Consider the following 14,092-nt stretch of genomic DNA (forward strand, 5'->3'; position numbering starts at 1 on the left):
TGTTTCTGTTTTTGCTTCTGTTTCTGGTTTTACTTTTGTTGTTACTCTGATTTCATTATCCATTGTTGTTGTTGGTGTTGTTCTTCTAGTTGTTGTTATTTCATTGTTGTTGTTGTTTCACTGCTTCTGCATTCAGCTTCTGCCTGCTTTTGTTTCTGCATTTGCTTGTGTCTCTGCGCCTTTGCATTTGGTTGATTTTGGAGAAGAAGGGAGAAGGGTATTTTCGTCCGAAAAACGATTTTAAAACAAATTGAAACCTTCGGAACCATTTTGTAGCGAAAAAAGGCCAAAGACAAAATAAATTTTCGACCTCTACATCAGGGACCAAAATCGTACCTAATCCGGTCATTATCATTATTTATTGGTTTTTTATTGGTTTTCTTTTGATATTTATTTATTTTTAGTTTCAATACTAAATCAAATTTTTAAGATAACTATTATTGTATGTTAATTTTAATAAAATAACTTTCCTTTAATATAAAGCTAAGAAAATTTATATTTATTGTGGGAATAGATACACAATATGGCAATAAAAACAAATACATTCAGTTATATATAATTACTTTTTTTTTTCAAAATGTTTGTTGGGCACCTTCTATATGTGTATATAACTATATACATTAAACACACTTTTTTCCCCATTAATTTCATTTTTAATTAAATTTTTTACCTATACAAAACAACGTCTTCTATATAACGAAATATTCATGTTCTTGATAGTATTTAATTAAGATATTATTTTAAACAAGGTACCTCTCTGTTCTTTTATTTTATCATAAAAAATTCAAAATTATTAGGCCCGCTTGATATCTCTTTAATAATAATAATAATAATAATAACACATAAATAATAAAGAGATAATAACTTTTTAAGATTAGTAATACCTGAAATTATTATAGTAAGTAAAGTACTAATTATTAATTAATATTTGAGAGATCACATAATCTGGCTTTTGAGTAACTTTAATAGAAAGGCTCCACCCTCCAAATTTGAAACACAGTTGAAGAGACAAGAAAATGACTTTCCATAAAATGGTGCCTCTAATTCCACAGAGATAGTAAGCCACAATCACAATTACAATAATACTCAATATACACCAATTGCAATAAACAAAAATGGTGGCACCATTGATATATAATAATATGCTTTCTACAAACACTTTGATTACAATCAAAGGTTGATTATATATGCCACGTATCTTCTTTGAACATCATTTGCAATTATTAAATGCTTATGAATCACTAATTACATTGTGCTTTTACTTAGTAATTTCTCTCCTTCATGATCATTTGCATAATCTTTTTAGACGCCTTAGTCAATTTCCTCTTTTAGCCTCATGTTATGTAGTATTGGACTTCGTTCAAAAATTTCGATTGATGTATAATTGGATTACTCTTTTAAAGATCCAACTAGGGATGGTAAACGGATTTAAATTTGTCAGGTTAATATGTGTAATGCACTAAAAAAAGTGGATTAAATTAAAAATTTGAGACTGTTATATTTAAAAAGTCTGTCTAACTCGCACCACTTAAATCATGAAATTTAGTGGGATGAGACAGACTTTTGCGACAAATTTGATATTTTTTTTATTAGAGATGTTTTTACAAAAAACTTAGTTTATGATTATATTTATTACATATTTATAATTATAAAATTTTTAATATTTGTAAATTTAAAAATTCTAATTTTTTATATTTTTAAAAATTATAAATTTATTGAAATAATTATAAAATTATATATATTATTTAATATTTAATAATAAAAAAAATTGACGAGCCAAACCAGTCAATTTATTATTAGGCAAAATGTAAAAAAATTTTAGAACCACACCATCTTAGACAGAACAGATTTATCCGTTTTCCACCCCTAAATCCAACCTTATACAAGTAAGTTGTTGGTGTATTATAATATGTAACTATCACTTGATCATACAATTTTTTTATTGTTGTGCGCAAAATAAATCAATTTATGCATAATTCACTACTAGCACATTGGAAGACAGTCAAAAAAAATTTGAGATATCTTCAAGAGACAAAATATTATAGATTATATTATAATAATATAAAAAAAATGTTTTCACTGAGTTCTTGTATTATATTATAGTAATATTAAAAAATTGCATAAAAAATAATACAAAAACTTTTTTTTATTTCTATGTATAATGCGCCACCAGAAACTTCCACGGTTGACCACGTTTCAACTTTTACATTATTTTTGGTCTTCGGAAATTAAAACTTATATTACTATTATATTTATTATGTACCTTTGTTCACATCACATAACAAATTAAGAGAAAATGTCAAATTAATTTTTGACTTTTTGGTCGGTAAATATTTAAAATTTTTATTTTTTAAAATTTAGATATATTAATTTTTTTTAAGTATGTATTTATATCAATTAGGTTAATATAACGAAAGTCATATTTGATTTTTTTATTGGGTCAAACTCAAATAAAAATAAGGAATCAATAAGTCTAAATTTTAAAAAAATAAAAAATTTAAATATATTTTTAAATTTTCAAAAATTTAAATATTTGCAGATGAAAAGGACAATGATTTATTTATTTATTTTTTTTAAATTAAATATTCCGCAGACACTTAGAAGTTAGAAATATAGAACCGGATTTGGATCCTCTAAAGTTTGAATTTTATTTTAGAGAATAAATATGAAAGAAAAACTATTAAAAAATACAAAGATATATCTATATGAAAAACATATTAATCACTTAATATTTTTAATTAATATTAATTGATATCGACTCAAATACAAGATATATATGTGCGTGAAAAAAAGATAAAATATATACTCTTTTGACGGTTAATTTTTTAAAAAATTTAGAACTAATTTAGTAACAATTTTACAAAAATAATTTTTAATATAAATAAATCAGACATAGTTGTCATATATTGTTGATTGATTGATTCTAAACATTTTAAAAAATTTAGCAGTTAATAGTATATTTGATATAAATAAAAAATTTTAGGAACAAAATTAAAACTTAAAGATATTTTTATAAATTTTGACAAACTTTAGAAATAAAAAATATAATTTATTCAAAAAAATTAATTGCTTAACATTTTTAAATGTTTAAATACATATTTTCATTTAACATGAAAACTATACTAATAGAATATTACGGCATAATAATATATAAACTATATATAATAAAATATACCTTAGGATTTAGGAATAGAAACCGTTAAGCATAAAATATTAGACATAATCTTAGGATTCATGTATAGATGTTGTAATAACAATGGCGATAATAACAAAATATTAATGAAATGTCAACCAATGCTTTATAAGTTAAGAACGACGTTCTCTCAAAATATTCGAATTGGTTGTCAAAGAATTTTAAGTCCGACAATTTGATTTTTAATAATTTTTTTTTTTTACAAATTCTCAAAAATTATTTTTGTTAGATAAACTAATTTTTTTTATCATTTTTAAATAAATTTTATAATATATGTGTTGAAAAATAAATACCAAATAAATTTTGCTATAAAATAATTACGTTTTTAGAAAATATTATTATAAAGAAATTAGTCCCCTATAAAATCAATGAATGGATCAATCTATTTTTCGATAAAAATAATACTTTTAAAATTTTTAAACAATAAAATTTGTTGAGAATCAAAATATTCCACCTAAAATTTGTTGAAAATCAATTTAGGTGATTATTCCATTATTAAAGAAAAAAATCCTATGGTCGAAGATGAGTTGAGTGAAGAGAATAGGATAATGACGATAGTGACCTTCTTATAATTCTTTGTCATAGAGTTGAGTTAATTGACTTCCATACAACAATTAATCTCTCACTTTAAATTTTGCGGCAAATTTTGACAACAATGCATGCAAGTTACATCAACGACCAAAATTGTCAAATTAATCATGGCTGTTATTCTTGCTTCTTCTTCTTAATTCTTCTCAAACCCACCCATAGATGAAGACCAAATCAGCATCCATATATGAATAATATAATGAAATTAATTAATTAATTAATATATAAATTTAATACAATGTTATCCATTCATACACAACTTATTGGTTAGTAGCCATTCCTCAAATCCTCATATGTATATATATTTCTACATGCATATACTTTTATGACTCAAATATATATATCTCTCTCTCTTAGTGAATAGTTTTAGAAATAGTTTTTTATATATATATATTTATATTATTATGTATTTATTAATAATTAATTTCTCTTCCTATATAATAACATTATTATAATAATTATTATTATTTCCGATTTTCCTTATAGTTGCAGGATTTAATTTAAATCCAAATAAATGGGGTATGTGAAGGGAAAATTGAAGAGCTTGATTATGAAGGTATGGAAGCTTTATAATATTTATTATTATTCATAAAAAAAAGCAAAGGTTTGTAGTGAAAACAAAAGATGCAAACCACCCTTTGTTCATGATGCTATTAGAAGAAGCTGAATTGGAATATGGTTTTCAATTTGATGGCCCAATTTTGCTTCCTTGCAATCTTGATTTCTTCTTCAAAGTCTTGGCTCAAATGGATTCCACCAAAACAACAACAAGATATCAATAATAATAATAATAAGGTCAAAGGGTATTATTGTACTTTTCTTCTTCTTCTTCTTAGTCCTAAACGTTTTCTTTGTTATGCTAATTAATAATAATGGTGAGGCATCATCATCATCATGGTCCATATAAAGGTTATGGATTCTGAAATGGTGAGGGTAAACAATTTTCAATGCTAGATTATTATTATTATTATTATTATTATTATTATTATTATATATGTGACGTAGAGCTAAAATGAGTATGATTAATTAGGTATTTATTTTATCATATTGAAATTTTAGTCATATTGTACTCATATTTTTATGTTTTATATTAACATTGTGTAATTTTAGAGTAATTTAATTATTTCTGAAAGTTAAAATCTGTTTTAATGAATGATGTTGTGATGAGAATTTTATAGACTAAAAGTTAGATATTAATGTAATTTTCTGTTTGGGCTCCAGCCCAGTTGGTTCAAAAAAACAAAATTAATTTTAATGATGATGCTAGGTTAGGCAATTATTGATTAATGTATGTGAAACCTGAGGAGGCATTTGAAGAATGTTGGTTGGAAAAGGAAATTCCTAAATGCAATAGGAAGAATTAAAGAAATATCAATAATATTTAAGAGATAAAAAAATAATAAAAATAATTTAAATTTATCTTATTTAATATTTATTAATTATTATTATAATTAATAATTAATAAATAAAATAAATTTCAATTATTTTTTAGTTTTTTTTAGTCTTTCTAGAATTCCTGAAGAAATATATACGATATGAAGATAAGAGCAATCAATTTATTACCAAAGTCTTGGCTTACAGTTCTAAGGAGGCTTGCTTTTTTTTTTTTTTAATTCAAAATGAGACTCGAACTTGAAATTTTTAAACGAGGACAGAAAAATTATGATATTTCAACTATAGCTTATACTAAAGCTAATTAATAAAACTGATATAATTTTTTGAATATGTGACATTTTCATGTCCAGGCCATCCTAATTTTGTTCCAAAAATTTTTTACCTTATATAATTTGAAACATTTCTTAAAGTTTGAGTTAAGCATGAGATAAAAATCCCACTTTTCATTCACATTGCTTTAATTAACATCTTAGTACATATATAAATTGAATACCTTTATTACAACACTTAAATAATAATACTAGTAATAAAATATATTATCAAAGGCCTAGTACAATGTGGTAATTTACTAATAATAACGATACATATTTGTATCAGTAAATCTTACATATATGTATTTATCGATATGTGAAATGAAAAATCAATAGATATTTTTCTTTTTCTAAAAACATCTGATGTGTTTGATTTGTATTTTTATTTTTTATTTTTTTATAAAATTTATAAAACAAAAATATTAAAAATAAGAGAAAAAGATAAATAGATTTTCGACTTTTTAATTCAAAGAAACATAAATTATTGACTAATTAAAAATATAAAAACGCTTCTTACCTTCTAAAATATGAGATATTTAAATTCTTCCTTCTAAAAATAAAAATAGAAAACGAAAACACAAATCAAGCGCGATCAAACTTGGTTAACCAATTGCCGAAAGGTGTTCATGGCAGAAGCAGGCAAACCCATAAGAACATTAATACTTCTCCTTCCATGGCCATGAGACAAGAACAAAACAACTTCTCTTTCAGGCAAAGTAACAGGACCAGAACACAAAGGATCACCCCAACCAAAATTTGTAGTGTGAAATGACAACTTTGTCCAAGTTGTGATCAATAGTGTAGCTGCCAAAGAAGGCCTTGCTCTTGTGACTTCAAAATAATCAATGGCTGATCTCATGTAACTATCATTCACCATTTCAATTGCTTCATGAACCAAACTCACTGAATATGACAAAGGGCTATTCAGTAATTCACCAGCCTTACAAAGAGAGTTTGTTAGAACAATAGCATTCCCAAAGTACCCCTCAGGTATTGGTGGCACAAATTTGGACCTTCCATCAACTGCAAAGAGTAGTTTAGTCTTTTGATCAGCTTTCATTCTTAAGGCTTCAGATCTAGCCCTCCATACAAATCCTGCACAAAATCAAAATTAGAGAAATATATAAAATATGTAAAAAATAAAATCATAATAAGATTTAGATCGTGAAATTGTTTAATTTAGTAGAAATCTTATAGTAGGATCATATTTGTCCTTAAAAGATTACTTGTTCTTTAAATTTGTCTCTAAAAAATATTTTTAATTAAATTTATTTTTTAAAGATTTTAAATTAATTGCAATAGTTCTTCTGTCATTTTCTTTGTCAAAGGCACCAAAATTTGTTAATGTGGCACGTTAAATGATACAACACATACATAGGAGTCTTAATTAATTATTAGTATGATAAATTTATGAAATTAGATCAAATAAAAAATTAATTAAGAAAAAAACTTGAAGTATTGGAATCCCTCAATTTAAGATTGATTTGATCTCATTTTATAAACTTATCATGTTAATTGCCAATTAAGATTACTAGGTGTGTGTTATAGTGTCATTTAACGTGTCACGTCAATAAATTTTAACGACATTAGCAACGGAATTGAGAGAATGATTAAAATGACTAATTTAAAATATTTGAAGGATAAATTTGATTATAAAAAAAAATTTTTGGGACTAATTTAAAGAATGTGTAATCTTTCAAAGATTAATTTGACCATTTACTCAAATTTTGTAAAATCGACTAACTCATTTAAAATTATAATATCAAAATATTTTAAGAGTTAAGTCGAGATTCTAGCTGTTATACCTGAGAGTGCTTCAAAACTTGTGCATTTCTTCAAAACCCCATCTTGGGTAGCCATTTTTTTGAGGTGTTCAAGCTTGTGAGGGTCAAAGGTGAATGATTTGTAGATCATCTCTTCTTCATAAAGCTTGTTAGTGTTTGATACATCTTCTATCTGTTCAAATTCTGTGTGTTCGAATTCGATCTTGGGAGGGTCGCGCGCTTTGAGCATGGATCGGTCGAGATATGGAGGAACCTTCAAGCTCAAGCCTCTGGCTACATTGCTCCATGCATTCACAAATTCCATGGCACATATTCCATCTTTCATGCAATGGATCATGTTTAGTCCCAAACTGAATCCTCCACATTTGAACTTTGTCACCTGAAACATCATTTTTAATTCAATACCTTTATTAGGTTTATAATGTTTTATAAGAAATCTACATGTTCAATTCATGAGACAGTTAGAGGAACATAATAACTTAAATCTTTGTTCAAAACAAAGACAAAGTATAATAATCTATGGTTTCTTTTTTAATGTTTGTATTATAATTCTGGACTTTTTTAAATGTTCTACTTTATTGTATGTATCTTTTTATTTTTAAAAAGATATAGTAATATAATTCATATACGAAAAAATATAAAGAACTAACTTTTATTTAGTCAATTTTAGTATTTAGATTTATAATTTAAATTTTAAAATAAATAAAATAAATTTAAATAAATTAATTGATATTAACTGAAAAAAAAAATCTCTCACGTTATTTTTAGTATGAAAGAAAACTAGTTGGTTGAATATTAGATTTTGTACATTATTTAAAAGAGTAAATTAAAATAGTCTATTTGATATTCAAAATGTAAATGTATTTTAATTCGGCTTTGAAGTTTTAAAAGCGTTGATATATAATCTGCAAATTTATTTACTTAAGTCATTTTAGTCTCTAATAAAATAGCAATTAGTCAATTGATGATGTCACAAGTTATGTAAAATTTATTAATAACATGTCACATCATCAATATGTGGAAATGTGCAATATCATTTCATTATTAAGCAATATCATGCTTTCATGTGTACTTTAACATGACACAAAATTATTAGTAGGATAATTTATATATAAAAAAATATTGGGCTTAATGAATTCTATTACTTTCAGATTCATTATGTGTAGCCAAAGTGAATTTTTTGTGGTTGTTTTTTTTATTGTCTTGATTTGGTTTGTTATGTTGGAAAGATTAGACACTAAAAATAGGTTAAATAATTAAATTGAGTTGTTTTAGTAGTTAGTTACTAGTTCGTTTGAATAAATATTGAGAGTTTGAATTTCGTATTGTGTATGCAGTAATTAATAGGACAACAATAAATTGTTAAATGAAATTCTGATTCACAATGAATTAGTTATTAGTTTACTGAGTTGGGAGAACAAAAGAAATAGGTTGAGAAGAATAAATGTCCTATAACAAGGAAATGAAAGATGTATTGTGTTTATTCATTCTAAAGTAGTGAGAATTATGTGTGTGAATTGTTATATATAGTAGGGAGAAAGTGGAGGATAAAAAGGAAGAAGGAATTTTTACGAGGAGGGAAGGTGTGTGAGAAAAAAGATTATGGCTGTGGAGGGTTAGGAGCTCAATTGTGTTTGAACAGAGTGAGATACAATGGAAAAGAAGAGAAACAAATAGAAAAGTGATATATATATATGATTAAGGTATAAAAAATATCAAATTTTTAAGTAAAATTAAAAGATTAAATTAAATACATAAAATATAAAATTAAAATATAATTTAAATAATAAAATAGTCTTATTTAATAATTTTTTAGAATTAATTAACTTATTTAATATTGTAATATTCACTCTAATTATCAGATACTTGAACTTAACAATTAATTTATGGAAATGTGTGGTTTTTGAAACATTGATTCGATTTTTCATATATGGCTGAATGTATATATTAAAAATAAAAAATAATATTTATAACACTTTTTATCAATTGATTTTAATACTAAAAAATAAAAGGTATAGAAAAGAGGCCAACACAAAAATGGATGTTTACGGTCGGTTGGTTCGGATTTAAAAAAAATTAAAATCGAACTGATTAAATTTAATTGATTTAGATTGATTTGGATTTGTTATTTTTAATGAGTGGATTTGAATCAATTAATTTGGATTGGGTCCGTTCAAGTAATTAATTATCCGATTTAAGATAAATTAAAAAAAATTTGGAAGAAAAACTAGAGGAAAAAAAATCATCTAATACTATAAATATATAATAATAATAATATTAAAAAGATACATCATCAATCCAAACTTAAATATAGGGCAATTTACGTAAATAAATAAAGTGGGAGAGTTATTTACGTAAATGTGCAAATCTGTTTGTTGTTACGATTTTGTACAAAATGGATTTATATGTAAACCGTGGCAACTCACCACGGTTTCTAAACATGCATAAACCGTGGGAGGTCAGCACGGATTAGGAGCAAATTTTTGTAGGAGGAAACCGTGGTAGGTCACCACGGTTTATGAAGGAAATTTGGCAAGCATAAACCGTGGGGAGTCACCACGGTTTATGAAGAAACTTGTTTGCACATAAAACCTTGTGGGTCACCACGGTTTATATGTGGTAAATAATGGCCAGAAAATCTTGTTAATTTTATGTCCAAGAGACACAAAGCTGTTTATTATAAAAATCATTATTTTTATAATAGAAAGAGTACAATAAAAAAAATCAGATAATACTAAGAAAATGATTTTTATAGTGCTTAAAAAATTGATGTCTATTTACTAAAAAATAAAAAATTAATATTTAATTTAAGATGATGAAATTTAATAAATTTAAAATATTTAAAATTTGTGATGTAAAATAAATTAGAAAAAAATTAGACTCTAATAATAAACACCATGAAATTTTTGGATTTTTTTCTATTATAAAATAAAAAAATATTTTTAAAAATAAATTACACTAACATTAATGTTTGGAATCTGTGTTTTTATTTTTATTTTGAGTTTTTATGAAGTTTTCAAAATCTTAGGCGAACTTATAAAAATTACTCAAAAGTTCGTTTAAGCTTAAGGTGACCTCTCTCATTATATACATCTTTATTTTTTCATTTATAAAATAAAGATTTATTACACTATAACATATTAATGAGTACAATAAAATAATTACTTGTTAATATTGGTATATTAATATTCATTAACATGCTTATTGATTAAATCTTTTATATAGATTTAATAAATTCACATATAAGTGTATATTGATACATTAGTATTTGTTAAATTTAAAATAAAAAATATTTATTATATTTTAAGAATATTAATGAGTACTCTAAAAAATATTAATAAGTAATTATTTTATTATGTTCATTAATATTTTTTATAGTATAATAAATATTTAAATATAGTGTAAAATGAAAAATAGGGATAAACATAATGAAAACTAATTGATAATACATGTAAAAATTTTATAGTATATATTAGTCAATAATACATAAAGAGAACGAAAAAATTTTATTATAAATATTCAATAGAAATAGATGATTTTTTTTCTTTATAAAATGTACTATATAGTGTGTATTTATTAGGCTGCCTTTGTTTTCAACAACAAAATAGGATAAGACACTGAAAATAGGACAGGACAAGACACTGATGGATAGAGACACAAAATTTTGTGTTCTTGTAATTCTGCTTGGTGATAAACTAGAACAAATTATGAAAATCTAATTTATTCTCATTTTTTTCATTAAAAAAATTTGAGATGAAAAATATAATAATAAAAAATATAATTATAAAAAATTTAACAAGAATAATAAAAAAATAAAAAATAAGTTGTGTCTCTTGGACATAAAATTAACAAGATTTTCTGGCCATTATTTACCACACATAAACCGTGGTGACCCACAAGGTTTTATGTGCAAACAAGTTTCTTCATAAACCGTGGTGACTCCCCACGGTTTATGCTTGCCAAATTTCTTTCATAAACCGTGGTGACCTACCACGGTTTCCTCCTACAAAAATTTGCTCCTAATCCGTGGTGACCTCCCACGGTTTATGCATGTTTAGAAACCGTGGTGGGTTGCCACGGTTTACATATAAATCCATTTTGCACAAAATCGTAACAACATACAGATTTGCACATTTACGTAAATAACTCTCCCACTTTATTTATTTATGTAAATTGCCCTTAAATATAACTATCATAAATTAAAAAAATTTAGGATTAAGAAATAAGTTTACATACATATTATTAGATTTAATTTATTTTTTAATTAATATTAAACTAATCAGATTGGTTCAGATTTTACGATCCCAAAATCAATATAATTGAATTGGATCAGATTTTGAACGTAGCCGTGAACACTTTACGCATAATATTTTTGTTTTAAATTTCATTGAGAGCTAAGGGAAATATATAAAAGACCACAAAAACATGCATATTGACATATACTTTTCTAGAAAATTTTGGTGATACTAATTTTGGTGGCAAATAAATTAAATTTAACAAAAATTATATCAAACCTGAGCAGTCATAAGAGGCATCTGAAGAATATTGGTTGCACCAGGAACACTATAAACAAGTTTGCCAAGATTATTAGGATCTGGTTTTGTTAAATCTCCAATGTCTTCAATGTTACACTCTGCTTCAGCCTCAACAAACACTGCACCCTCTTCAGTGCAATCCACTATAAGCTTCCCTTCTTTGCTTAGAATCAAGGTACCTGCCATGGGGTAATAAGGGACAAGAATCTTTGAGAGTGAATCTTTGATTACTTGTGGAGCTTCTTCATTCCCCCTTGAACTTGATTTGAAGCAATAAACTGTTTTAACTGGAACAGCAATGTTCTGGTCAAGGTTTGAAAGGAAATAGAGTCCCTTTTGTGTTTCTTCTGAAGGCTTCACTTTCATTGGTTCTCCTAATTGTCTTACAACAAGTTCAAATTTTGAGCCATGCCCATTTTCCATCTTGAGATAATTAATAACCTTTCTGAAGAAAAAAGGGGAAAAAAATGTGTGTGTGAGATTTAAGAAATTATATTAGAAAAAAGTGGAAACTCATGCAATTCACTTCATGTGAAGCTGTTAGTTGAAAATCGTTAAATTATAATTTAGTTAAATATGTCAAATCATCTCACGGTTTCAACTAACAAGTCCACATGAAAATAAATCTATTTAAATCTTCACCTAAAAAAATGATATTGAAAGTATTTAATCTATCGGCCAAAAATCAACTACTAATTTTTAATTTTGTAAAAATTAGAACATAATATCTAATTATGTATTTAGTTTGTGTTTTTATTTTTATTTTTATTTTTAATATTTTTTGTTTTTTAAAAATTTATTAAGTAAAGACAAAAAATAAAATTTTATTATTTTTTCTTTCACAAAATTTTAAAAAATAAAATAAAATAAAAAATAAAAATACAAACTAAATGTAAAATGTATTTATAAAAAGAAAAAAAGAGAAATTAATAAAATTTTATTTTTTTATTTCATCTCCTATTTTTTTATTTTTTTAAAAAATTCTAAAAACAGAAATTACTTAAAAGAAAACACAAAATAAATAACCCCTAAATAATTCAAATAACTTAGACTTATGGTTTAATGAATATATACATGTCAAAGCAAAAGGAAATGATATGATTGAAAGACAAAGTAAGAGTTTTACCGGAATCTTTAATGCAAGCCTCTATGTTGAATGATTTAATGAAGTGAAATTTGTTTTGGACATTTGGTGCATGGTTAGAGAAGTTTATATAATAAGTGCTGAGGGTATTTTGGTCAAAAACATGTTCATTTGAAATTTAATACAGTTATGTTTCCGTCCTTTTATTAGTACAGTATACTTTAAATGAACACTTCAATTAAGGTCGGCTGAATATTTGTTATATTCTCAAAGTTTAACTTTTATTTTTTGGATTTATCTATCATATGTTTTATGAGTATAAATTAAGATTATAAATTAAATATTTTTTATTAAAAATAAAAAAATTAAATTTTTAATATATTTATTTTATATTTATTAAATAAAAAATTTAAAAAAATAAATTTATCATGTGTTCTAAAAATACATATTAACTAAATTCTTATTTTTTTTATTTTAAACGTCTTTTTTTTATTAATGGTTAAATTTTTTTTATCATTTTTTTCTGTCTAGTCTAATGATAATAGGAAGATAATTACTATGACATGCATATCACCACCAAACACTATTTTGTTTCATCTTAATTTTTTCCCATTTTTTCTTAATACACTTATCAAATAATATCTTATGCAATTGAAATTGCACTCATTTCAATTGGAAATGTTTCATTTTTATTTCAGCTATTTTGTTAAAAAAATTGCTAGCTGATAGTACTTTAAAAGTACTATTTAGGAATTTGAAAAAGACAAATTTATCATTGAAATGTGAAATAGTGAGACTATTTCATCTATCTTTTTATATTTTAAAAAATATAAGATAAACAATATAAAAAATATTTTTTTTTTCTAAATGCTAAAAACAAAATTATTAAAAAGTTTTACTGAATTGTGTCCTGACTCCTAACAAAACATTATAAAAAAAATATTAAAAACTTGTTAAGTTTTTTATGTATTTAATATATTAAAAATATAAAAAAAATATATTTTTATGATAAATTAATATATATATATTCTTAAAACACAATTAACATGAATAAACCCGACCTACCCTTAAAGTTTTCGATATGAAGGCACATGGAGTGAAAATTCAAAAACACAATCTATTTTGTACCATTCTTTTAATCATTTTATTAGGAAAGACCTATATTTCTATGTACACTTGGTTGGACCCTTCATTAAAATATA

General features: G+C 24.5%; 1 protein-coding gene across 1 annotated transcript; it reads right to left on the bottom strand.

Annotated features, from left to right (window-relative positions):
- Positions 1-5,928: 5,928 nt before the first annotated feature.
- Positions 5,929-12,985, bottom strand: LOC130943757 (omega-hydroxypalmitate O-feruloyl transferase-like). The gene is made up of 4 exons (XM_057871768.1): positions 12,933-12,985; positions 11,786-12,251; positions 7,293-7,650; positions 5,929-6,582 (listed from the first exon to the last, which is right to left on the bottom strand). The coding sequence occupies exons 2-4, from the start codon at positions 12,227-12,229 to the stop codon at positions 6,080-6,082; spliced, it is 1,305 nt and encodes a 434-aa protein (XP_057727751.1). The 5' UTR covers positions 12,230-12,251; positions 12,933-12,985; the 3' UTR covers positions 5,929-6,079.
- Positions 12,986-14,092: the final 1,107 nt, after the last annotated feature.

Source organism: Arachis stenosperma, chromosome 8 (genome assembly GCF_014773155.1).
Source record: "Arachis stenosperma cultivar V10309 chromosome 8, arast.V10309.gnm1.PFL2, whole genome shotgun sequence".
NCBI classification, from domain to species: domain Eukaryota; kingdom Viridiplantae; phylum Streptophyta; class Magnoliopsida; order Fabales; family Fabaceae; genus Arachis; species Arachis stenosperma.

What these genes read in the sequence shown, in the direction of transcription:
- LOC130943757 (XM_057871768.1), bottom strand. Translation starts at nt 12,229, where the DNA reads ATGGAAAATGGGCATGGCTCAAAATTTGAACTTGTTGTAAGACAATTA. An exon ending in TGCCTCTTATGACTGCTCAG is followed by an intron (nt 7,651 to 11,785) that starts GTTTGATATAAT and finishes ATGATGTTTCAG; the next exon opens with GTGACAAAGTTCAAATGTGG. An exon ending in AAGTTTTGAAGCACTCTCAG is followed by an intron (nt 6,583 to 7,292) that starts GTATAACAGCTA and finishes GATTTTGTGCAG; the next exon opens with GATTTGTATGGAGGGCTAGA.